This window comes from Canis lupus, chromosome 25, assembly GCF_003254725.2.
Source record: "Canis lupus dingo isolate Sandy chromosome 25, ASM325472v2, whole genome shotgun sequence".
Taxonomy (NCBI): Eukaryota; Metazoa; Chordata; class Mammalia; order Carnivora; family Canidae; genus Canis; species Canis lupus.
Window position 1 is genome coordinate 25,009,271 of NC_064267.1, and position 27,192 is coordinate 25,036,462.

The 27,192-nt window shown below is 38.5% G+C and overlaps 1 protein-coding gene and 1 long non-coding RNA gene across 2 annotated transcripts in view; one reads left to right on the forward strand and one right to left on the reverse strand.

Annotated features, from left to right (window-relative positions):
• HPGD (15-hydroxyprostaglandin dehydrogenase) overlaps positions 1-195 on the reverse strand; it is a 30,610-nt gene extending 30,415 nt beyond the window's left edge. Inside the window, exon 1 of the mRNA XM_025462874.3 lies at positions 13-195. Coding sequence (XP_025318659.1) covers positions 13-105 — 93 coding nt within the window. The 5' untranslated portion in view covers positions 106-195. The remainder of the gene's footprint in view (positions 1-12) is intronic.
• LOC125753636 (uncharacterized) lies at positions 141-15,167 on the forward strand. The gene is made up of 3 exons (XR_007405903.1): positions 141-2,728; positions 4,617-4,684; positions 13,066-15,167. It is a non-coding gene; the product is annotated as an uncharacterized LOC125753636 (long non-coding RNA).
• Positions 15,168-27,192: the final 12,025 nt, after the last annotated feature.

Genomic DNA, 27,192 nt, shown 5'->3' on the forward strand with positions numbered 1-27,192 from the left:
CGCCGCGCTTACCTTGGCGCCCTTGTGCAGCAGCGCCTCCGCGGAGGCTCTGCCGATGCCCTGCGCCGCGCCGGTCACCAGCGCCACTTTGCCGTTCACGTGCATGGCGCTGCCGCTGCTCCGGGCGGTGGGCGAGCTCCGTGTCCCGGCCTCGGCGCCGCGCAGCCTTTATAGCCCCCGCCGCGCGCTGTCCTGCGAGTGGGCGGGGAGGAGCCTGTCCGGCCCGCGCCGGAGCCCACGGCCGTGTCACCTGGCCCCGAGCGCTCCGAGGCGCCCAGCGTCGCGATCTTTGCCTCCCGGACGCGGAGCCCGGGTCAGAGCCCCTCCTCGGCCTCCCACGGAGGGGCCCCCCGGCCGGGCGCTGACACGGACAAACAGCAAGGTTATTTCCCCCAAAAGATGACCCTCGGGGCGCTGAAGACCACCCGGAGAAGAGCAGCACAGGGGAGGGGCTCGGGAGCTTGGTTTCCTCCTCCTCCTCCTCCTCCTCCTCCTCCTCCTCCCTTCAGGTCCTCCCCTCTTCGATCCCCCCCCCCCCCCAAAAAAAAAAGAATAAAAACCAAGCAAACAGCAAAATTTTAGGGATGGTACTCCTTGTCTCAATCTAAGTTTATGTCTGAATTCCCATGTCATGACCACTGTGGTGTCAACTGGGCTCCCCCGAACAGTAAGCATTTACTTGCACAGGACTTGCAGAGTCGCTGTGAGCCTGGTAAACAGTTGGTTCAATGGAATGCTTACTCATCGACTCATACTCGCCTTGGAGGCTCTGGGTATGGGAAAGAGGTTCTCTGTCCTCCAGGAACTTGAGTATAAGCTGTGTATCCAAGATGCATTCAGCCACGGCTATTCTTCTGACCTAATCACTTTTTTTTTTTCTTGTTATCACCTGCAGGCTTCAATTTTAACGCTTCTAAGCTTAATACCTGGTTGGCACCTATTAGGAACAAAGAAGCCTAAGCATTTCAGGAGATGAAAGTCAGGCAACAGGCTTAAATGAACTGCAGAATGAATCCTTTGTGTACTTCTTTGCTGCTTACAGGAGATAAGGGGGAAGGTGACTGGGTCAGCAGTGAAGGCGTGGGGGGAGCAGGGAGGGTGCTGTGTAAAATACAGGCTGTCACTAAGCCAGCTAAGAAACACTTCCAAGTTGATTTGAAATTGGGTCTTCAAAAAATGTTGAGAAATTAAGACAGAGTAAGTTGAGAGATGTACTGAAAAAGAACACCAGAGGACATCTTTAAAAAGGAAACAAAAACCCAATACCTCTAGTGGCATGGACAGTACATAGAAGAAAAAAAGGAAAGAGCTCTTCAGCAGGAAGGAACTAGCGGGGGAGGAACCACTAGAGCCACGTTGGACCATGTTGGGACAGCAAAGTGTCGCCACAAAGATGGGGAAAATAGCTTCAAGAAGAAAGGTGGAGTTAATTGACAAACTAAGGAGCACAAGGGAAGGACAGATGGAGAAATGCTTTGAATTTTTAAGAAAAGAATTAGTGTGAGTACGTTCACAAGGCATAGAAACCAAATTGAAATTTAAGGAGAAAACGGCTGGTGAGAAGATGGGGATCGCAGGAGCTCAAGACATCACATGGGAAGAAATAGATTGGACAGTAGTCAGAAACATTAGAGGAAAAACCAAGTTTTCCTTTAAGGAAGGACAGAAATACAGATTCAATGTAAAAGGCCAGTGTCCACTAGAGTGAGAGGCACTGGAAGCAGTCTGGAGGGGCGTGGGGTGAGATATCAGAGCATCAGCTTCAGATTCAGACAAAATAGGTCTGGATCCTGCCTCTGTTTCTGACCAGCACTGTGACCTGGGACAAGTTGCTTCAACTCTCTGTGCCTCAGACTTCTTAGTAGTAAAGAAGCAGTTCCTATGAGAATTTGGTGAAAATTAAATTAGGAAATACGTGTAAAGCACAGTGCCTGGCACAGAGCCATACAATAAATATCTGTTCTAAGTAATTACTTCGGGATTATTAATAAATAATACCTGAGAGATAGAAAAGAAAATGTGACAGTTTTTGTTTATTTGGGTTATTTACTTATTTCTAATACACAGGAAGGACTGGGATCTAGGGCAGTTGGGACCTTTCTTCTCAGCTTTCATTGTTAGTGTCTTTATTCAGACCCTTGACTTTCTCCTGTGATAACGATAGCAGTTAACATCCTGAATTACTTTGCCCACAAATTTCCTAAATCCATTTCAGCTTCCACATTCCTCTCAGTAAAAGTTCTAAACTGTAGATCTCATCATGTTTGGACATTTCAAAATCCGTAAACTATCTGAACTCTAGGGCACTGCATAGGAGGAGGGCACCACATTCCATGCCCCTGCCTATCCCCTGGCCCCTCTATTTAAAGTCTAGAAAGCAGAATCACTTAAAACCTAACCCCATTCCCCAAGCTCAGGCCTTTGCCATCTTCTATCTGCTCACCTGAGGATACGTCCCCTCCTACTTTCTTCACTTGTCTTCCAACTCAGCTATGAAAATTTTACAGTGACAACACCCATCACATTATTCTAATGATCTTACTATCTCTGTGTGTCCAGCTCTCCTTGAAGAGAGAGCTGGGTTTTTGTTTTTGTTTTTTTTTTCTAGAAATCTCCAGCATCCAGCACAGGGCCACCCAAAGTGTGTGCTCGTACATATTGAACAACGAACAGTACAAATAAACATGAGATACGTGTCTGAGAGAAGACAGAAAATTTGAAAGAGATGGTGAGATTTGCCATATATTGTGATCTTTTTACATAATTTAAAAGTTAAGCCTGGAAAAATTACATTGGAATGGTATTTTTTGAAGTGGAATGTCCTGATATTTTACCATATTTTGTATTAGGTGTACATTTTGACTTAAAATGCCTACAAGACATTCTATATGTATATTCTAAAAAACAGAAAAGTACTTTTTACTAAATAAACACATCCCCCTGTGGGTTCTGATATACATGTCTCAGCTTCTGTGTTGATAGCATCATTTAGTTTCATTGACACTAGCTATACAATTTTATCATCAATGTAATTTAAAAAATAATTCTTAAGTAAAACTAAGTTAAATATGAAACAATCCATCATTCACATAATTTTGCGAAGCATTCCCATTTACACGTTATACTTTATTTAGTAAATTTGAAAAACACTTTCTTTAAATGAAAAGAGATAAAATGCAAAATTAAGTAATCGATTTAAAGGGATGATTTTTCTCTCAATATAGTTGCAGGTATTGGGTATTGAACATTTACTCGTCTCCTAAATGCTAAAAGCATACCCTCTGCAATCAAACTGCCTGGCTGTGAATTCAGCTTCACTACCTACTAGCCATATGTCCTCAAATTTCTTAACCGCTCTGAATCTCAGCTTCTTCATCAGTTACATGAGGATGTACCTATTTCATAAAGTTGTTGTAAAGACTATACTGACTTAAATAAGTTCAAATGAAGTGCTTAGACCAGTGACTGGCACATAACAAATGCTATGAAAATGCTATTATCACTAAGCACTATACATTTATAATTACATTTATTATTTACTACCAAACGGTGATGTAGTTATTACTGTGGTCATTTTACAGATGAGAAAAATAGGCTTAAGGACATTAAGGAATTTGGAAAAGGTCACTTATCTAGAAAATTGAAGAAGGTGGGAAGTGGTTTTGTGTCAAGGTGTGGTACTGATTTTTTTTTAATTAAACTTTTTATTTTTATATAATTGTAACTAAGCAGTAGTTGTAGCCATAATTAAATAGTGATTTCTTTAAGAAATGGAAGTGAAAAATAGATTTAAATTCAAGTCAGAATTCCTTATCAAATATATATCTTCATACACACACTGTCTTTGTTGGCTCAGTTCTGACCTGCTAAAACAAGCCAGTCTTAACTTGATTTTCCTTCAACCATGCCTGGGGGATGCATAGACATCCCGAGAGGTAACTAGTCACAGACCAGGCTAAAGATAGAGGAAAATCAGTTATCTGATAGATACCAACTTACTTGATTCTTAAATGATCACAGATGAATCAATATAGAAAAAGACTTTTTCTTTACAAAACCAAAAAGCACTGCTAAAATAATGCAATTTCTGCAAATGTTGGGGTCAAGGATTCTTGTTCCAGCTTTGCCTGCACAAGAATAGACGAGCTGACTATGTGTGACAAGAACTCAGTTCTTGTTCTTTTGTGTGTTCTCACATTTAATCCTTTTACCAATCCTACAAAGATAAATAGATAAATAGTATTGTCCTCATTTTACAGATGGAGACACTGAGGCTCATGGGAAACAAGTGTGTCCCAAAGTCACACTCTGACATTTAGCAACAAACCTGGGTTCAAACTCAAGTCATGTAGCCCCAAAGCCCCTTTGCTTTCTGTGCCACTCGGCTATCTCAGATAGATGTATGTTCAAAATGCAGTCTCTTCCTCTTTGCTAATTGTATGATCTTGGGCTGATTACTTAACCTCTGTCGTTCTAAGTTCCCTGAGCTGTTAAGTGGAGAACAGGTTGATGTACCAGGCACCTACCTAGTACAGTGCCTGGCACATACACACATACCCATGAATTATTATCAGTAGGTCTTCTTCCTTAATTTTCATATTTCTTTCTGGGTTTAGATATGAAGACTTAGTTCAAAATGGAAAAAGAGTAATGATAAGGGTAGAGTTCCAGCTCCAGAATACAGGTAAGCAGTTTCAAACTTTGGTAGTGTGTTAGTCTGTGAGGGCTGCCATAACAAATATCACAGACTCTGTGACTTAAATGATAGAAATTAGTTTTCTCCCAGTTCTGGACTGGAAACCAAGATCAAAGTTTTGACAGGTTTGGTTTCCTCTGACAGCTCTCTCCTGGGCTTGCAGCTGGCTGCCTCCTCTCTGTGTCTTTGCCTGGTTGCCCCTTGTGTGTGAGCCCCTGGTGTCTCCCTGCTTATTCAAATTTCCTCTTCTTTTTTTTTTTTAATTTTTATTTATTTATGATAGTCACACAGAGAGAGAGAGAGAGAGATAGAGAGGCAGAGACACAGGCAGAAGGAGAAGCAGGCTCCATGCACCGGGAGCCCAACATGGGATTCGATCCTGGGTCTCCAGGATCACGCCCTGGGTCAAAGGCAGGCGCCAAACCGCTGTGCCACCCAGGGATCCCCAAATTTCCTCTTCTTATAAAGATCTTAAGGACACCCCTAAAGGCCTCCTTTAAAGTGATCACATATTTAAAAGCCCTATCTCCAAATACAGTCACATTCTGAGGTACTGGGGGATTTAACAAATGAAATTGAGAGGGTGGGATGCAACCCTACAGATGCATTAAGCATCAAGCCAGTTCTGTGGCATGTAAATGACAAGGTATCATATATTCCTGTGACTGGCAGGAACTGGGAGGCAAGAGAAATGGGAAAAGAGTGGTCAAGAGTATACCTGTGTTGGTCATCTGTGACAAGAAGGGAAAGAAGAATACATTCCCCTCTTGTGGATGATTTGAGGATCAAGCACACAGAATCTGAATAATTGTTGCTGGCATTAGTTTAAACAACTGCTCTGAAGTGATCTCTACTTAATATTCTATGCTCATACGGTTTGTATGATTTATTTGACAAATGTTTCTCAGGCCCCAAAGGTTATGTCCTGCACTAGGACATGAGGACGTGCAGTAAATAAAGCACATGGTCCTATCCCGCTATGGGGCTTGTAACCTAACCTGGCTGGGAAGGCAGACAATAATTTGGGCACAGGCTGGTGTGTCAAAGCACATGTCAGAGAGACTTAACATAGTAGTGGGTGTGGTGTGGGGAGCGACAAATCCTCTGGAGAAAGTGTTAGCTCTCTTGGAGAAAGGGTTGTGTAAACAGGGAACTCTACAGACTCTAGGACCCAGAAGGAAGGAGAGTGCTATGTATTCAAACAGAGGAAAGCCAAGTTTGAGATAGTGGTGGGGTGCAGAAGTTGAAGCCAGAGAAAAAGGAAAGAGCCAGATCATGGAGAAATTTTAAAGCCATGAAATGGGCTTCAGATTTCACTCACAGATGATAGCAAGACACTGGGTTGCTTTAAAAACCAGAGACACCTCTAAGATTTGGGTGTTTGAAAGATTGTGCTTGGAGAATGAGGTGTAGTCAGGGACAAAGGAAGCAGATAAACTGTATTGATCCTGCTTTTACTGTTGAAGAATTTAGGGGTTTAGGAAGAACAGAAGAATTAGAACACTGTAAGCCTCCATCATGATGCCAACCACTAGAATCCACCTGATAGGATGGAATCGACTGGAAGAATGTCAGTGAAAGTTCTGGGGGGAGTCACCCATTCATATTTGCATTGGATTGTTTCTTATTTTAAGTTGGTATAACTCTTTATAACAATGAAAATAATATTGAATATAATTCTGGATGTCCATTTGGGTTTTAAATTTGGAGAAGGAAATTTTTTTTTCTACTTGGCTGAGCTGTTCACCTGTGAGAGGTTATTTATTCTTGCTGAACTTTTGGGTAGTGTCCCAGAAGATCTTTTAGGACCGGCCCTTTGGCAATTTGACCATCTGGGTCGGAGCAGAGTAATCAGATTAGTCTTTTCACATTTCACAGTGTGGTGAGGCGAATGAAATGCACGTTTCCTGCATGTAAGGGATTCCTCATCATTTTTAGATCCTCCTAGGCATAGGGGAGAGAACAGCTTCGTTCCTTTTCATGGTTGTGTAATATGAGGTCTTATCAGACAGGAAGAGATCTAAAAAGTACCAGCACAGCTGACCTATGTTTCAATATGTACAACCAAACTCCTAGGCTGAGGGAAGATTTGGAGTCTAGAATGTGCATATGGTGCTGATGTGCCATTAATGATGAGAAGTTTTTCGGGTGATGCCCATACAGGTCCTGATCTTCAGCACCTGGTAGCAATAGAGGACACTTTCCAGAAGCTCACTGCCGAAACTTCGAAGAGACTCTTTAATGTGATTTTCTGGGTTTTATAAATTCTTAAGAGTTTTTAAGGTAGTAAACTTAATAGACTTCATAGATTAAGGTGAAGAAACCATCAGTGAATTGATTTTTGGTACTGAGAGATAGAATATACAATAGAAATTCAGAATTGGAAACTTTTAGGGTTGGTGACTTGGAAGTCAAAAGAATTTGCCCTGTGGCACCTGAGTGGCTCAGTGGTTGAGTATCTGCCTTAGGCTCAGGTCATGATCCGGGGGTCCTGGGATCGAGTCCTGCATCAGGCTCCATGCAGGGAGCCTGCTTCTCCCTCTGCTTATGTCTCTGCCTCTCACTCTGTGTCTCATGAATAAATAAATAAATAAATAAATAAATAAATAAATAAATAAATAATAAAATCTTTTATTTTTTATTATTTATTTATTTATTTATTTATGATAGTCACTCAGAGAGAGAGAGAGAGAGAGAGAGAGAGGCAGAGACACAGGCAGAGGGAGAAGCAGGCTCCATGCACCGGGAGCCCGACGTGGGATTCGATCCTAGGTCTCCAGGATCGCGCCCTGGGCCAAAGGCAGGCGCCAAACCGCTGCACCACCCAGGGATCCCAATAAATAAAATCTTAAAAAAAAAAAGAATTTGCCCTGGTATAGACTGATGTGAATAAGCTGTGTGAGCATTTAAAGATCAAATAAGTGCTCAATGTTCTCATCTGTAACATTATGCCTGGGTAAAATGGAGAGCTTCTCTATGGGAGCTGCTTGCCCTCTTTTCCATAATCCCCTGTCTCCATCATGCTTTTTTCTGTCTCTCTCCTTCTCCCCTATCCTCTTTCTAACCCAAGGTTATACATTTTTGCAAATAGGAAACGAAGGGGAGTAGAACAGGGAAGAAGTGATTGTTGCGCGTGATTTCTTCCTTGGTTAGGAGCCTCTGTGTGTGAAGACACAGGACGCAACTCTTAGATCTACTTGAACCCTGAATAAAGTGGGAAATGAGAGGAGGCAACATGGATAGCAGGACAGAGGAGGAGAGAGCTAAGACCACAGGCTGCAGTGGTTCACATCTGTCCATCCCACTTATCACATGCTCTCTGCTCTTGAAATATTGCTAAAGAGCAGTGTCGCTGTATAACAACACAATTAAAATCATCAGAAAGAAAGCAACATGGAGGCTAGATATAACATTTGCTAATACTGTGAAACTTACAGTGTAGATCTCTGCTATATTGGATCTAATAACACAAACTGCAACAAATAATGTATGTTAGGATGTAGAATTTGAAATGGCCATCTTTATGTGAGAAGCCTATGAAGAGACACATTTATTTCAAATAGGGACAACTAGATTACCTTCTAGTTTGAAAAACATTATACTAAAAAACAAAAACAAAAACAAAAACAAAACAAAACAAAAACAAAAAACAACAAAAAAAGAAAAACGTTATACTCAACTTCTTGTCATTGACCTGGTACTATCTTATATTTATGAAGTGACTTCTTCAAGATAATCTAAAAATACTAAATAGTGATAATTAAGTGCTTTACAATTTATTGAATACGTAGATCAGGGAACATGCTAGAACTTCTAGAACTACATCTGATCAAAGCAGCCCTCTATCCTTTCATTGGCACCATGACTCACAAAATACCACAAATAATGAAGGAAGTAAGGACAAGTGTATTTTTCCAGCTAGCCATTTTTTAAAAATGTTATAGTTTGTTCCATTTTGATTTAAAATATATTTGGACATGTCTAGAGAACTCAAACTATCAGGCTTTTTAATTGAATCCTGACATTGAAGTTGCCTTTTCAAATTTTGTACTTTTGTATAAATATGCTAGCTTGCTTGCACTCTGCTTTAGAATTTAGTTTTCCTAATTGCTGTCAACCTTTCGAACCTACAAGGTGAGACCTTACATTATACTATGTAAATGACAGGGCAAGCTAACTATAGAGAAATTCCTACTGATGGGCCCTATGGGTATTAACTGTAATTATGCAAGTAACCTAAGTATTGTGTGAAATTAGAGGAATAGTCTGGCTTAGAAAGAGTGTAAGAGAGAGGCCAGAGACAGAAACAGAGACAAAGATTGGGGAAGGAAGAAGGAAGGAAGGGAGGGAGGGAGGGAGGGAGGGAGGGAGGGAAACAGCACCAACATTAGCTTTGCCTGAACAGGTAGGTGTCTCTGCCCCCTGCTTGGGAATCAAGGTATCTCTGCTGGAGTGAAGCACAGGGACTGTCCCAGAAGGGCAGTTCCCAATAATGGGAGTGATACAAATGACTATCTTAATAGATAAGACCAGATGTCTTCCTAGTGACTCACTGTGAAGAAAAATTCAGTTTTTGCACAGTTTCACTGTATGGAGAGAATAGCACCATTAGTAAATTTTTGTTTTTAGAAGATTGGGTGCTTTTGGAAATTTGCCAGATGTGGGTTTTAGAGGTAGTCCACACTTGAATAAAAGAAGGAAAAGGATCTTTCCTTTCCCTGTATTTCTCATCTTCCTTAGGTACACGGGAACGGAAGTTCACACATTGTTTCTTCTCCCAAATTTCTCCTCAACATTATGGGAAAATTTAGGCAAAATATGCAAATTTTTCATTTTACATACAGGTGGGTTTTATTTTTCTCCTAAAACAGAAATATTTCTGCTATGTACTACTTAAGTAATTTATAGGGTTTTTGTAAGAGTTAAAGAGGTAACTCTTTAGATCATGGCAGGTGACTCTACTTATTCCAAGGAATGCACTACTATGTTTAGTTGGCATTGAATTGATTTGGGGATGGTAAATACTTTATTAATCTCTACTAGAGAGAAATCCCTTCATGTCTTATTATTTTCGGAGTGAAAATGATGTAATAATTTTCTCCAAGGGCTAGAAATCAATTTAGTGAACTGGAACTAGAGAATAATTTATTCTTTACTACCACAGATGTTAATGATTTATCACAAAATGGAGTGGGCCAAGAGATAATTTCAGAACTTTTGTTTGAATGGAGTCTTTGTTATTTATTATGTGTTCCAATTCCTTTATGTTAGATATGAGTATATAAAAGCAGTAAGGCAAGTGTCTTTTCTTTGGTCACACAGTTCTTATTGGTTGGGTCCTATCGGAAAACTAGATCAACTCTTCCAGTGAGTACATCTTGTGCTACATAGCTATCTTCCTGAAGGGACTGAAAATTACTCAGAAATTCACATTAGAATAAGAGGAGTTTGATACCATGTTTAGGGTTGCAGTGGCTTGTTTCAATTAAATAGATGTGCATTATTTACCTGATGCATGTTTCCAAAATAGTGATGATGATGATTATGATGATGATGATGATGATGATGATGATGATGATGGCAGTTGTTCATTAAGTTAACAAATTAACTTTTCTCAGAAATGGCATTATATTTAGAGGTTTACACACATTATTTCATTTATTCCCTAGAATGGTGCTATGGGTTGGAACCTATTATTTCTTCTGCTTTACAGAAGAGGAAAGTGAGATTTAGATTTAGTAAGTTGTATGACTTCACACCATTAAGAATGGCATAGTTGACCATTGTGACACCACCCTATGCCTTATCACAAAATTGTTTTGATATACATTTGAAAGTCTGCCAAATTTCATGAGGCTTATTATATACTACTATTCCCCTCCCCCCCCGATTTGTGTTGAAATAAATGGCATTTCTAGAAGACACTGTTGACAAATTTAGGCAAATTTTAGGATTGTATGGTAGAAATAAGATACGGGGCATTAAGTAACCATATGGGTAGGAGGTGCTTAGTACCAAGATCCTTCTGGATCTGGAGTTTTATAAAGAACAGTGGTAAGGGGAGTCTTCCGAAGTGGAAAGAGCAGTAAACATGAATCCCCCCTTACTACTTACCAGCTGTAACCAGAGGCAAGTTACTCAATCTTTTTCAGGTTGGTTATATAAATCTGAGATGAGGATAATAGTTTTTATAATGATATCAACAGGAAAGTTGAGTGATAAGATTTATGTGAAGTTATTCAGCACAGTACTAGGTAGACCGTTAAATGTTAATTGATCCCAGGGAGTTCTTGGCAAAGCTGGAACACATTTCAAGGGACTGGATTTTAGCGAAACATTTAGAGGAAGGGGGGAAATACTTAGATAAAATTAAAACCCAGACACTTTGGAATGGTTTCCTGGTAATTCTTAAATGAAAACAACAGGAGGAAGAATTGGGAAATGTAAGTGATTGTGAATAATGAACAAAATGAAATTTATATTTAACCATAAATAGATGAACATGATCTTAATTGTTACTATGAACTAGTGGGAAGGCAGAAATAGATCTGAGAGCAGAGACAGGGAAGTAAAAAGCATATGTACCATTGAAACTCCAAGAATCTAAAAGAGAAATTATTTGAGCCAAGAAAGAAGGAAAAAGAGAAGCATTATGAATTTTATGTAGTGCATACTGAAATCCAGCTTGTATAAATAAAAAAGCATATTCAACCCAATTTAACTTAAAGTTAGCGCTCCTACTTCTAGTCAAAGTCTGGTGCTGGATTTTGAAGGAATTTTTAAAAATGAAGACATGAGTCTTGACTTTAAACAATTTGTCACCTGGTGGATGTGAGTAGAGCAGGTGGGCAACAATTGGCACAGAGTGAAGGCTCGATAGTGATGAAGCTGATATATTTTGTCTATTTTCAACTGAAAGAGCAAAGCATATGAAAAATACTCGACCTACTTTATTTTGAATTTCTGAAGATAGATGAGATGAAAAGAGGAAAGTACATCTATGCTGAATTCTAATCCAAAAGGAGGAAACAATTTGTATACTGAGATTTTTACAATAAATAATACAATGTGGTATTCATATTGGCCAAAGGAAGAAATTCTGGAATTACTTTTTCAAAAGCCAGATTATGGAAAATTGAGAAAATATGAGAGAGATCCCATAAAGAAATATTATTGGAAATGTTTGTGAGGCTTGCAGTAACCAAGTTCTGCTTTACAACCAAGAGTTATCACTGTGATAGGTATCGATTTGGAAGGTGTTTTAAAGAAGGTGACAGGGAAAGTAGTAATAAGTTCCTGGACAGGAGGCGGATAACATAAGCTTAAATTCACTTATTCATTTAACCAAGGGAAATATTCAATCTGTACACTCTGGCAGGGCAACTCCAGTTGTTGACATCTGGCACCTGCTCTGACTGTTACGTCTGTACTGTGCCAGTGGGTGTTTTGAGTATTAACACTGTATTCAAGAGCTTATTTAGCATTTACTCTGTGCTTAGGTCAGTAATAAGCCCTAGGGTGACAGTAATATTCCTGCCTTCACAGAGCTCACCTTGTAGTTGAAAGAGACAGAAAAAATTATTACAGGGAGTGATGAGTGATACTAAAACAATAAAATAGGATTGGGGTAGAGCGACATGGGTGGAGGAGGAGGAATCTGGGGAGATCCAGTGATGAACAGAGGCCTCTAAAGAAGAGACATTGGAGCTGAGAAGGGAAAAAGAAAGTCAGCTATGTGAAGATTGGTAGAAGAATGAAAAGAAAGCACAAGATTTGAAGAAGAGAATTAAGATCAGAGCTTTCTAAGGAACTGAGATTTCTAAATCATGGGGCAGTAATAAAAAGGCTTCTTAAAATATGTGAAACAAGAGACACCTGGGTGGCTCAATCCATTAAGCATCTGCCTTCAACTCAGGTAATGATCCAGGGTCCTGGGATAGAGCCCCACATTGGGCTCCCTGATCGGCGGTGAGTCTGCTTGTCCACCCCCTTCTGCCCCTCTCCCTGGCTTTTGCTCTCTTTCTCTCTGTCAAATAAATAAGTAAAATCTTGAAAAAAATTACGTGAAACAAAACAACAACATATATATATATATATATATATATTTATATTTATATATAGGGAGATGAGTATAAATTCATCTTTATGTATTGATTTAATATACTATGTGAATACTATCTACTGTGTATATACTATATATAGGGATGGATTTATATTCATGTCTCATGTATATAACATATGCAAATGAAAATATATATAATTATATATGTAAAGGTAAGAGCTAGAGTAGCTGATGTAACAGATGATAGTGAATTCCTGTGTATTCATAGCTTCTATGATACTATTTTGTTGTATCCTTATCTTTCCAGGAAAACACTATTTGAATTAGAAAGAACAAAGCAGAGACACCTGGGTGGCTCAGTGGTTGAATATCTGCCTTTGGGTCAGGGCGTGATCCCCAGGCCCTGGGATTGAGTTCTGCATAAGGCTTCCGGCAGGGAGCTTGCTTCTTCCTCTGCCTGTGTCTTTGCCTCTCTCCATGTCTCTCATGAATAAATAAAATAAAAATCTTAAAAAAAAAAAAAAAGAAGAAGAAAGAAAAAAGAAAAAAGAAAGAAAGAAAGAAAAATAAACAAACAAACAAGCATGGTCTGAGATCACAGAAGTCTTGGAAGATTGAAAGGCATTCCCTGAATCCTGTAAAATGAGTTAATTATTAATCCAAATACTGACATTCTTCACTATCTAAGCATTTCCTTTTATGATTGAAGACACTTTGTGAACAAGCGTGGAGGAGCATATGACAGGTGCCAAAAGACCAGAAAAGCACAAATAGGCTATGTTTTCGCTAGAGAAGTCACCATGAGGGTTGGGGATTGAGGTTGTGGAAGAGGTTAGCACAGATAAATTCCAGAAGTTGTGATGGGATGACTCTGACATCCAACTTCAGTATAATTTTATGCTTGAATATTGAACCAATTATTTTGGGGCTCTTAGTGAGGCAAGATGGTTACTACTAGAAGCCAGTCCATGTTCAATAAGAATTTCTCATACCAAACTCACTTAATGTATTTTCCAGAGTAAAAAGACAAGTAGTAAAATAATTCTGTATTTGAGAAAGGCATGTGAGGAAAGGTCTGATTTAATGACTTGCTTATTCAAGTTAACATTTTACAAATTCCATTCAGTTTAAAAAACGCACAACTACCTCACAAATGGCAAATGTACTTCTTGGTGGTAAAATGCCATTCTTCATTATTAATAACTCTCTCTCAATCCCCCTTGTTTTAGAAATTTACATTCTAAGTAAAATGCATGAAATGATGAACATAAAGTGTTTTCATAAACAAAATACCCATTTTCGTTTTTTTAATAGACCAAAAAATTCCAAATTTGCCTTTGGAGACTATATGATAGGGTAAATCTATTAATGAATATATGGTTATATTTACATCTGGTAAAAGAATATGTGACCCCATGAAACCCTGAGTTTATTCATTCTTTGAAAGTGCAAACTTAATGACAAGAGGTGGAGTTAAATAATATACTTCAATCTATTATAAATAAAACTATATACAGAGGAGTGATCTGCCAATTGTACTAGTGAGTTATAATGTTACACAAGAGATTTATGAGTAAGTTTACTGGGTAAAGATTTAAAATTACTTTTTATTTTGAAATAATTTCAAACTTAGAGAAATGTTCAAAAATAGTACCAGTAAAAGAAACTTTTTTTTCACAGAACTGTTTGAGAATTGTCAACAGGATGCCCCATCATCCCATATTTCATGCCAACAGCAAAGACATTCTTCTACATAAGTACAATATAACCCTTTAAAATTTAACAGGGGTAAGGGATAATGGATCAGTTGCAGAATAATGCCTGTTGCTCCATGTTACAAATACTGTATTAGTTTTATTATTATTCTTATCAATATAGTTTATAGTTTATTTATTGATACAAATGCATTTGTAATATTTTTTATCATATTTTTGTAAACATATTTCAAATGTCTTTTTGTTCTATTAAATTCATGTGGTCTAAGATGAGGATATAATAACTGAATATTGAGTGTTTGAATTATATTGCCATTAACAAAATGGCACATGTGCATGACTTTGCTAACAATATGAAACAAATCATTCACATTTAAACATGTAGGGACGCCTGGGTGGCTCAGTGGTTGAACGTCTGCCTTTGGGGCATGATCCAGGAGTCCTGGGATCAAGTCCCACATCGGGCTTCCTATATGGAGCCTGCTTCTCCCACTGCCTATGTCTCTCCCTCTCTCTCTCTCTCTGTGTCTCTCATGAATAAATAAATAAAATATTTTTTTTAAAAAAAGGAAAAAACCTCTTACATATAAACATGTAAATAAATCAGTCTTAATTGTATTCATATATGAATATTTTATTATCACATCATTATATAAATACATATTTTGTCTATAGCAAGTAAAGTTATTTATAAGATTTGTAAAATTTGGCATATGAACTGGAATGCATTTGCTGTAATACTAACAACAAACATTCTTTTAAATGACAAAATAGTATTCTATGGAAGAAATATGGCAAAATTTATTTTTATTTTCTAATATCTTGTTTGGCATTTAGATTATTTGCATTTTTACTTTGGTTTTACTTTTTAAGTTATTTCCTTAGGTTAAATTCCTAAGAGTAAAATTTCTAGATTAAAAGGATATGCCAGATTGATGTCACAAAAATGTGATACCAATGCATACTCCCAGCAATCAGTATAAGAGTGACCATATCCCGGCTGTCTAATACTTTTGCACTTTTAAATCTTTGCCAAAGGTTGGCAAATAAAATTAAAGAGTTGTTTTTATTTGACTTTGTAAATCTTTATTGCTAGTGAGATTAGACATTTTTCTGGGTTTTTTTTGGATCATTTTTAGTTAGGGTTTTTTTGTTTGTTTGTTTGCTTGTTTTGGTCTGTGAATTGTTTACCCATTCACCTTATCCAACTTTTGTCATATTTTGCTTTGCTTTTTAAGATTTATTTATTTGAGAGAGAGAGAGGGTGTGCATAAGCGGGGGTGGGGGCAGAAGGAGGGGGAGACAACCTCAAACTCCACACAGTGAGGAGCTCAATGTAGGGCTCAGTCTCACGTCCCTGAGATCATGACCTGAGCCAAAATCAAGAGTCAGCCATTTAACCGACTGTGCCACCCAGGTGCCCCAATTTTTGTCATATTTTAAATATTTTACTTAGTTATTAATGTTATGAAATTGCATTTTTGAAATGCATTCTGAAGAGGTTATGCATATTAATATGATATCTGGGATTACAGGTTAAATAATCCAGTAATGTGGAGACAGATGAAATGAAACGAGAGTAGTCATGCTGACAGATAATGTTGGAAAACTGGGGAATCATTCAGGGAGTTTCATAGGGGATTCCTCTCCATTCTCATATAGATACAAAAATATCCATTCCAAAAAGTAGGATGTGACCTTAAATCAATAATTTTATATGTCACAAGGGATAGATTTAAAAGGGCAAGAGGAGGGATACCCAGGTGGCTCAGTAGTTGAGTGTCTGCCTTCAGGTCAGGTCATGATCCTGGGGTCCAGGATCGAGTCCCACATCAAGTCCCACATTGGGCTCCCTACGGGGAACCTGCTTCTCCCTCTGCCTATGTCTCTGCCTCTTTCTCCATTTCTCATGAATAAATAAATGAAACCTTCTAAGAAAAAAAGGGCAAGAAGAAACTTTTGATTTCAAGGGTTTAAGCATGTATCAAGACATCAAATTGTACACTTTAAATACACAGCTTTATTTGTAATAGCACCAAAGTGGTAAAAGTCCAAATTTCCACTAACAGATAGATGGATAAACAGATATTATATCCAACCATACAATGGGAAACTATTCAGCAATAAAAATAATTAACTATGACATTTAGGAATCTGAAAATAATTATGTAGCATGAAGGAAACCAGAATAAAACAAAAAGCAAACACTTTATGATTCCATTCATATGAAATTCTAGAAAATACAAACTAATGTAATGTCAAGGAAAGTAAATCAACCATTGTCTGGAGGGCTCATAAGGGCAGGAAGAGATTATAAAAACAGTACAAGGTAACTATAGGGGTGATGGGTATGTTCATGAACATAGTTACGATGGTTTCATGGGTTCATATGTGTACCAAAAGTAATCCAGTTGCACACTTTACAATATGTGAGTTTATGGCATGCCAGGTATGCGTCAATAAAACTTTAAAAAAGTATATCCATAAAAGTTTAGATCTCTACTTTTTTCAGAACCAGAAGATTTGGCAACTCTATATTTACTTGGCCATCTCCTTCTTCATGCCTTGGGAAGGGTAGCCCTCTTTTAGTGGCAGGTAATATTGGCAAGCAAACAAGATCATCTTTGTGGATCAACAAAAACTCTAGCTGAGTGATAAAAGTCACATTTCTGCACCATGGGATTCCCCTTTTCTGTATTTACACTTTCCTTACTGGGCTGCAATGACCTTGAGGTGAACAGTCCAGAGACTACAGGAAAAAAACTCTTGCTCTGACAATGACCAAGAAACACACCAGTATGAAGTCTACAAAGACTTCATGTCCTATGACTGCAGTCACCAGAACATGTGGGGAAGAAGCATATTCTCTCTAGTAGGGTGCAGTCTTCTCCACTCTCTTAGCTACACACATTGTTTCGGTCTGGCTCCTGTAGTCTTACTGCAAGTGACCCAGCAAATTGAATTCTGGACATCATGGGATATGGTTCTTTTGCAGTCTATGGGGAACAGCTGCCCCTCAGTAGTGCTGAGTGTTATGTGACATGCCTTGGGGACAAGGGACCTAATTTTTCTCTTTCCCCAAAGCACTGGAGGTTGTCATGGCAACTTCTCCTTCCTCAAGGTGACCTCTGGACCTGCAATACAAATTCTGAGCTCCAAGCCACAAAATAGGACCACAAACTGTTGCAGTCTTTCTGAGGTGGCCTTTGTCAGCTATGCAAATTAAATCAAACTGAAAGAACTAAGATATCTTGCACATTGCCACTGTTATCCACTGGGTCTTCTTGGTCAAAATTGTGTCAGGGCTATGCCTTAACTTGTCAGAGAGAAGAGAATGTGCCCCCACCCCCCACCAGGGCTAAGACTATTCATGGTTTTCTCCAGGGCCTGGGAGAGGAAGAAGAAATATCTGCCTTCCCTATGACACTGGGTAATTGAAGTACACATTGGGGACCTGCTAGGGTGGAGAGATGAAATGGTATATGCCACAGAAACTGGCTATGACATTAATATGGCAAGTGCCCTGGTCTGGACAGGTTAAAAAGTACAGTGCAGCTCATTAAAGCTTCCCATATTCCTAGAATCTATGGGGAATTTTCCATTGTGTATATTCAGATAGGAGGAGTCCAATTCAGGTAGACAGCTCTCTCACAGAGGCTCTCCTCCTGTGTGTGTGTGTGTGTGTGTGTGTGTGTTTGAGAGCCAGAGACATAGGCAGAAGGAGAAGCAGACTTCCTGTGGGGAGCCCGATGTGGCTCTCGATCCCAGGACCCCAGGATCACCATCTGAGCCAAAGGCAGATGCTCAACCACTGAGCCACTCAGGTTCCCCTCTCCTACGTTCTTACACTGAACAAGGAAGCTTTCCTCCAGTGTGAACTCTGTTGAATGAAGTCAGCTCTGTGGTTAAAGGATTTCCCATATTCATTGCATGATTCAAGCCTTCCTCAAATTTGAACTCTGCAGTGTCAAATGAGGCCATGGGTTTATCTAAAGGATTTGGCACTTTGGGCACATTCATGAGGCCTTGTTCCATGGAATTCCCTGGCAGTTACTCAGGATGGAGCTGAAGCTAAAAGATTTCCCACATTCACTGTAGGAATAAACCCTGGCTCCAGCATGATGCACGATGTTGGAGCTTTAGCTAAAGAACTTTCCACACTCATGAGGACTTTTCTCTGTCGTGTATCCATGGGTGCCAAACAAGTTTGTATTTGTAGCAAAAGACTCTCCCCACTTTGCTGCACTTGTCATGACTTCTTCATTGAGAAAGGTCTCCCCGGGCAGCCCCGGTGTCTCAGTGGTTTAGCGCCGCCTTCGGCCTGGGGTGTGATCCTGGAGTTCCGGGATCGAGTCCCATGTTGGGTTCCCTGCATGGAGCCTGCTTCTCCCTCTGCCTGTGTCTCTGCCTCTGTGTGTGTGTGTGTGTGTGTGTGTGTGTGTGTGTGTGTGTCATGAATAAATAAATTAAAAAAAAAAAAAAGAAAGGCCTCCCCACACTTGGTGCTGCCATGTGGCTTCCTTCCCCTGGGAGTAGCTGGCACTAAAGAAAGCTGGTGTTGCTCTGGAAGCCCTTCCTGCAGGTGATGGGCAGCCCTTCATGGAGGAGGGCCTTCCCACGCCCCATCTTCACGGTGCTCCTTTTGATGCTGGTCAAGTCTTGTGCTCAACCTGTCTTCCATATGCTTCGCAAGTGCTCAGCTGGGGCACACAATGTGTGTTATCACCTGGACACACATCTCACAGAGATAAGTCTTCTGGAAGAATGGACCTGGCTGTGTCATTCTGCCCTGTGACATTTTTCTTCTGAAACACTTTATATAGAAGGGGGCACCTTCTGTCTTCCAGTCCACACCAACCATCTAGGGAGGTTATAGCCACAAAATTCTCTGGCATCACAAAGCACAGCCATCTTAGGTCCTCATCAAGGAAGCCCGATTCCTCTTAGGAGATGTCACAGAGTGTCAGCTACAGTCTTAAGATAGTCACACTGTGGCAGTTTCTGCTATGGGATTCTGTGCATGCAGCAGGCTAGTGGTAGCTGTGCTAACCAGGGAGGGGACTCTGGAATCAGAACCACTGTCTCCAGCTGGCCAGGAAGTATAGTCACTGCAGATGGGAAAGGCAAAAGATCTAGAACAGCCCACAGCATTTTAAAGAACAAAGAGGACTGACATTCTCCAACTTCAAAATTTATCATAAAGTTCCAATAATCAAGACAGTGTAGTGTCAGTGAAAGAAAAGTGAATAAAATCAATAGAACACAAAAGAGAGACCTGAAGCAGACCCACATAAATATAGTTAGCTGATATTTGACAAAGGAAAAAAGATAATAAGGCAAAGAAAACAATTTTAACAAATGGTCCTAAAAGAGCTAGACAGCCACAAGCCAAAAAAAAAAAAAAAAAAAAAAAAAAAAATTCTATGACAGTCTTTCCCTGTACCTTTCCCAAAATAATTTAACTCTAACTCAAAAGGGGTCACAGACCTAAATATAAGATGTAAAATTATAAAATTCCTGGAAGATAACATAGGAGCAAATCTAGATGAACTTGGGTTTGGCAAGGGCTTGCAGATCCATGGCATGAATAGAAAGAACTGATATGCTGGATTTAGTTAAAATTAAAAATTACTTCTCTATCAAAGATAATTTTAAGAAAATGAGAATATAAGCCACAAATGGGGAGAAAATTTTTGCAAAAGACACATCTGAGAAAGTGTTGTTACTAGTTTAAAGATCTAAAGCTCAACAATAAGAAAACAAACAGCCTGAATTAAAAATGGGCCAAAGGCCTTACTGGACACCTCACCAAAAGAGATACATGGGTGGAAAATAAACATATATTGTTCTACATTATATATCATTAGAGATATGCAAATTAAAATAACAACAAGATAACTCCTGCATACCTATTAGATTGGCCGAAATACAGACTGCTGACCACTAAATGCTGGTAAAGATGTAGAACAACATTCATTCATTGCTGGAATGCGAAATGGTACAGCCACTTTGGGAGACAATTGGATGCTTTCACACAAAACTAAACCTACTCTTACCATAAGATCCAGCAATTGTGCTTCTTGTTATTAACCGAAAGGAATTGAAAACCCGTTTCCACAAAAACCTGCACACAGATGTTTATAGTAGCTTTATTCATAATTGCCGAAACTTGAAAGCAACCAAAATGCCCTTCAGCAGGTGAATGAATAGATAATCTGTGGTAATCTAGGCAATGATACATTACCAGTACTGAAAAGAAAGGAGTTATCATGCCAGGAAAAGACTTGGAGGGACCTTGAATACATGTTACTAAATTACGGTAGTCAACCTGCAAAGGCTTCATAATTCCAACCACATAATGTTCCAGAGAAAGCAAAACTTTGGAAACAGTAAAAACATCAGTGGTGGCTAAGGCTTAGTGGGTAACAGGGTCAGATTATGGCAGTATGAGGCATTTTTCAGGGCAGTGAGACTTTTATACGGTAGTATAATGGTAGATACCTCGTATTATGTATTCAAAGACACAGAGCGAACAACACTAGGAGTGAACCCTGATGTGAACTGTGGCTTTGGTTTATAGTGATGTGTCCCTGGAGTTTCATCACTTGTAACAAATGTACCAGGATGGTGGGAACTGTGATCAGCAGTGAGGCAGGCTATGCATGTGTAGAGGGAGTAGAGGGTATGTGGGAAATCACCACACTACTTGCCTTTAGTTTGCTTGTTTTAGTATGAACTTATAATTCCTCTAAAAAAATTAAGTCTATTTTTTTAAAGGATCCTTTCCTCATCTTCCTTTATCTCCCTACAAATTACTAGGGGCTGCGAAACCAATGCCTCCCTAGCACATGTCTGTACTCCATTTGACTTTGTACCTGAAGTTCTGCTTTTTCTTCTCTGTCCTGACAAATGAGCAACTACCATATCCAGTTTTCTCTCTGGCTTCCAGTTATCTTTCTGGCTATTCGTATAAAACTTCACTTAAGAGGTATGTGGGTGGCTCAGTTGGTTAAGTGTCTGACTCTTGGTTTCAGCTCAGGTCATGATCTCAGAGTCATGGAATCGAGCCCCTCGTCAGGCCCTGCACTCTGTGTGGCGTCTGCTTCAGATTCTTTCCCTCCCCTCCACTCCCCTTCCCTGCTCATGCTCTCTCTCCCTAAAATGAATAAATAAAAAAATCTTAAAAACAAAACAGTTCACTTAAATCAGCATATCAAAAATCTTCCAAATCTTTTCTATCTTCAGCAAGACCAAATAAGTCCATCATTTGCTCTCTGCATACCTGAATTTCTTAGCAAACTAATTGAAAATACTTAATTAAGGTGTCATAGAAGATAGTTAAGTCAATGTTCAAAATATTCTGCTGTAAAACTATTTTTTTCGAGTATGTATTCAGATGTTTGTATTTTTGATATTTTCCCATTATTTAGGCATTCATTATTCAAAATGTATTATTATAATCTTTAGAAGCTTTCAAACACTGGACCGCCAGATCATTGGCCATTCTACTTTTTTGCCTATTAAGCTTCTCATGTCTTTTCTCTATTTGTTGTCTTTTCTGGATTCTACAACCCATTATTTGTATTACTGTCTTGACAATTACTTTAGTGCCGTTGTCCACCTATAGGATCTGCACTGACAAATCTATCCCACTTCTTGATTTTCAAATTCAGGCTGCTAGGGAACCATGAGGGGAAATCCTAAACTGTAACAATAAGAGTGGCCCTCTGCTGCTCTTCCTCTGGTGCTCTAGCAAGGCTAACACAAGCACTAGAACTACCTTCTAACCCCTTCATCTCTATACTTTCCCTTCATAAAGCGGGATTTCCTCTCCTTGCTACCAACACATCTGGGACTCTATGTCCTCCATCCTTGCTCCCAGATCATGCTAGCAATGTCGCTTTGGCATAATTCTGGTCTCTCCATTTGCACTTTGAAATCCAGTCCTCTCTCTCTTCCCAAAAGTACTATTTCATCATTTATCTGTTTTCTTTCCCCTGACTTTCAGTTCCTCTTTTTCTATGAGCATCAGTCCCATGGCATGTAAACATTTTCAATTTGCTTTTCTGTTGAATTTAAAAGAAAAAAAAAAAAAAAGAAATCCCTTGCTGTCATGTCTGGCTAATTTATTTTGATATTATTTCACATTTTATAGTTCTTCCGACATTTATTTGGATATTTTGTATATTCATATTCATTATCTCAAATTCATCCCTCATAGTCATTTTTCAATCCACTGAAATTTGGCTTCCCTTCACTTATTCCTGATTGTCTGTTTTCCCTACTTCTGGAATGGATGCCCCACAAGGGCAGAGGTCTTGGTCTGTTTTTGTTTTTTTTTTTTTTTTTTTTTTTTTAAATGTATCCCAAGCACCTAAAAGAGTTCTCTTTGTCTTTCTAAAGAACTCCATTTCCTGGGATAGTATAGGGCCCTTCAATAAATTTTTTTTTTTTTGAATGAGTCAATGGGTGTTAGATACTGAGGAAGGCTCTGAGAGTAGGAGAATAAAGCAGAACCATCTTAACTTTCCTCTTATGATGACAAATATCAATGCTGCCACATCTAAGTACATATGGAGGTATTTTGGTCTTTATCATCTTTGAGTTTTTTTCCCCACCCTGACCCTCTTTATCTCTCACTTCTTGGAAGATTGTCTTGCCTTGAGTTTCATGACCTTGCCCTCTATGTCTTTCGACTTCTAATTTTTCAGTCTTTTCAGGATCCTTTGTAAGGTCCTCTTCTGTTAATCTTTAGGTGTCAGCTCCTAAGTGTTAATGCCTTCTCTTATCTTCAATCCTTTTAGAGACTCCTGAATATGCACATTCATTCCTATGGCATCAACATTATCTAAATGCAGAGCATTCTTGAATCTAAAGCTCAGTTCTGAACCTTAAGGTTTTTTTTTTTTTTAAGATTTTATTTATTTATTCGTGAGAGACAAACAGAGAGAGGCAGAGACATCTATAGGCAGAGGGAGAAGCAGGCTCCATGCACCGGGAGCCCGATGTGGGATTCGATCCCGGGTCTCCAGGATCGCACCCTGGGCCAAAGGCAGGCACTAAACCGCTGCGCCACCCAGGGATCCCCTGAATAAAATATTTTTTAAAAATTATAATCTTTAATGATTTGTGTCAGTATCTCTAAGTTTCATAAAATTGAGTAAATAATAGTTGCAGGTATATATTGAGGCAATATTTTAAAGCTTTATTTTGATAGAGGAAATAGACTAGGCTTACAGATTTGAGCTTAAAGTATACTACTTGAGGGGTGCCTAGATGGCTCATTTGGCTAGACATGGGACTCTTGATTTCTGCTCAGGTCATGGTCTCAGGGTTGTGAGATGGAGTGCTGCAACAGTCTGTGCTGGGCATGGAGCCCACTTGAAAAAGAATCTTTCCCTGCCCTCCACCAAAATAAAATTAAATTAAAATTAATAAAGTATACTATTTGAATACATTAATTAGTATAAGAAATTTATGTGACAAAATTCCACATATAATTCTCAAATAACTACTGCTATTATTACTAAACATGGAAACCTTCCTTTCGTATGCACATATACTCTAAACATTAGCAGAGAGAGGGTATATGGCTGCTGACAACTAGAATAGCATGTTTAGATCTACAGAAGATTCCCTAAGGAGATATTTGCCTTGCCAAGTGATGATTATTGGCACTGTTTCAGAAATGTAAAGAATCTGAGAAATTCAAACTACAACTTGGCCAAATTAATCTTAATATGCTGACATTAGAGTTTTTAAATACTCCAATGACAGCTGAGAAAAAAATTAACCTTGAGACAAAATTATGACCCCTAAACATTTTATTTCTCATCACATTGTTAAGTGAATGGACCTTAATTTTAGGATTGTTTTAGGCTCATAGAAAAATTGAGCAGAAAGTTCAGAGTTACCATGTACCCTTCTCTCTCCCCACATTTGCACACATCCTTCCCCCAGGTAGCCTGCACATTTCCCTTATTATTGTCTTACATAAGTGTGGTATGTTTGTTACAATTGATGATCCAATATCGATACATTATTATTACATTATTACATTATTATTATACATTATTAAAGGCCATAGTTTCCACTGGGCTCATTCTTTGTGGAACAATTCTGTATTTTGACAAATGCATGTCATATACCCACCATTATAAAATCATAAAGAATAGTATTGGTACCCTAAAAATCTCCCATGCTACACTTATTAATTTCTCCCCTGACTCTGTCTGTCCAAATGCCTGGCAACCATTGATCTTTTTATTGTCTCTAAAGTTTTGCCTTTTCCAGAATGTCATGTATTTGAGATCATACAGTACGTAGACACTTATAAAACTGGCTTCTTTCACTTAATAATATGTGTTAACACACATTGAATGCTTTCAATGTACAAAGCATTAAGCTAGAAGCTGGAGAAATAAGAATTCATCCATATAGTGAACTCATGATCTAGGGCAAGGATATATATATAAATAAATAAAATACAATAGATGAGGATAAAGTACAGGGGTCTTATTAAAAATACATAAAGGTAGAGGCACTTTGGTGGTTAGGTCCGTTAAGTGTCTGACTTTTATTTTTAGCTTGGGTCTCTATCTCAGGGCTGTGAGTTCAAGCTCTCATGAAACACACGCACAACACACACACACACACACACAACAGAGAAACAAAGGTAGCATAATAGAAAATAAAAAACAAATTATCTATAGATAGGGGCAAAAGGAAGGCAATTTAGTTAGGTTTCCCAGAGGAAATGATTTCTTAAGCTGTGTTCTGTGAGATGGGTAAGATTTTGCCAGAACAAAGGAGTCATCTTTCCTGAGTTTCTTTGTTTTTCTAATTGTTGAAGCCATTTACACTAAACATGTTTCATATATAAACACTTGAAATTCACCCCCTCTCATATATATTTTTTATATGATATAGGATTATATTGGTAATATAATCTGGGCACACGACGAATAGAAATATGAATACATTTTAAAAGAGATGCTATTCATATGGGAAAAATGATGTTACTGCCCCAATCTGCTTGTACTTTGACTTGTTTTTCTGTCAGTGATACTAAATTTGTGACCAATATGGCTGGAATTAAGGGTGTTGTCAGGGACTGTAAAAGAAAGTAATCTGTCACACGCTGAAACTAAACATATGACCTTCAGTTCTATGCCAGAATAAACTATCAAGATGGTTTAATGGTGGTTCAAACACAAATACAGGCACATACATATACAATATTTGTCTCAAAATCTTATTGATTTTTCCTTCAGGCAAATTTCTATTCCGATAAAATGTGTACATTAAAATGATTTATCAATTATTTGAGGTTTTTTTTTTAATTTCCATGCCTTTTTAGAATTTTGAGGTATTTGTAATTATAAATGTGAATTGGATATGAAATACTAAATAAATATTTTTAGATGAAAGCATAAATACGAGGTTTATAATCCAGAGAATGAAAAATGTGAAACTAAGTATCATATTGAGATATTTAAAACTTGTTTTAATGTTTTCTCTAATTCCTTATTCATACCCTATAAATTAGACCATATAGTCTGGATCGCTGCAAGTAACTTTGAAAGCATGAGGGAGTCTTATCATCAACCTATTACTTTAGGTAATTAGGTAATAATTCTTTGGGTTATTGGGCACAGTAATCTCAGAGAGAAATTTGCAGATGATGGGCATAGCTTTAATTGGCTATTTGCCTCAGAACTTCTGAAAGACTCAACCTTTAGTCATGCCTTAAATAAAAAGAAATACAGAGTGGCTCAAGTCATTTCCTGTACTTAAAACATTTGGCAAAAATGAGTTCCAGGGTTGTTAAAACTGATGTGTTCAATTTTGGCAGCTTCTTTTGTCCTCAGGGTACATTGTAACATCTGCTATTCCATAGTACATATGCTAATCAGGAGAGGCTTTGTTTTATTATTGTTTTTTTTTTTTTTTTCAATCCTTAAATACATGTGAAAAAGTAAATTCATACAAGCCTCTTAGGGTAAATTATACTGTAAAATTATTTTTGTGGCCAAGTTTTTTGGGAAAAACCCTCATACCTCTTTTCATTCAAATCCAAAACATATGAATTGAACACCTACAGGTTAAAATGTCTTTTTAAAAATCCATTTAAAGACCTTAATAAAATAAAGAAATTAATTTCCTAAATTGCAATATTGAAGAATCCTTGAAAGGTAGCAGATTACGCCATCCCAAAATATGCCCCATTGGCACAAGGATTATTTTGAACTGAAGGCAATAGAGAACAAGCAGACAAAAGAAAAGCCCTGTGCCCTTTATTTGGCTAAAAGCAGGACATAAGTTTATAAAGGTGTTCCCTCTTCCCTCCCTACTAGAAGGTATAGAAGTTAACTACGGAAGACAACCCTTGTCAGTCCAGAGATAGAATCAGAGGCATACACATAATAAACTTTGCTAAAACTAGACCTTTTAACTGGTTACTTTCCCATATATTTGCTTTGCCACAATTTGCTACTCCTAGAAGTTCAAAGTCTTTTTCTTTTGTCTTGCCACTTCTCTACGAAATTCTTTTGTTAAGATGCTGTATAAACCCCAGGTGCTCCCAAATATATGTACAAGGCACATGTTCATGAACTTCTTGTTCTCTTGTTAATTAGAGTTTAAGAAGGAACTTATCCCATACCCCAAGGAACAAGTAGGCACTCTGCAACCCAATCATCCTACAGCCCTGGTGAGTG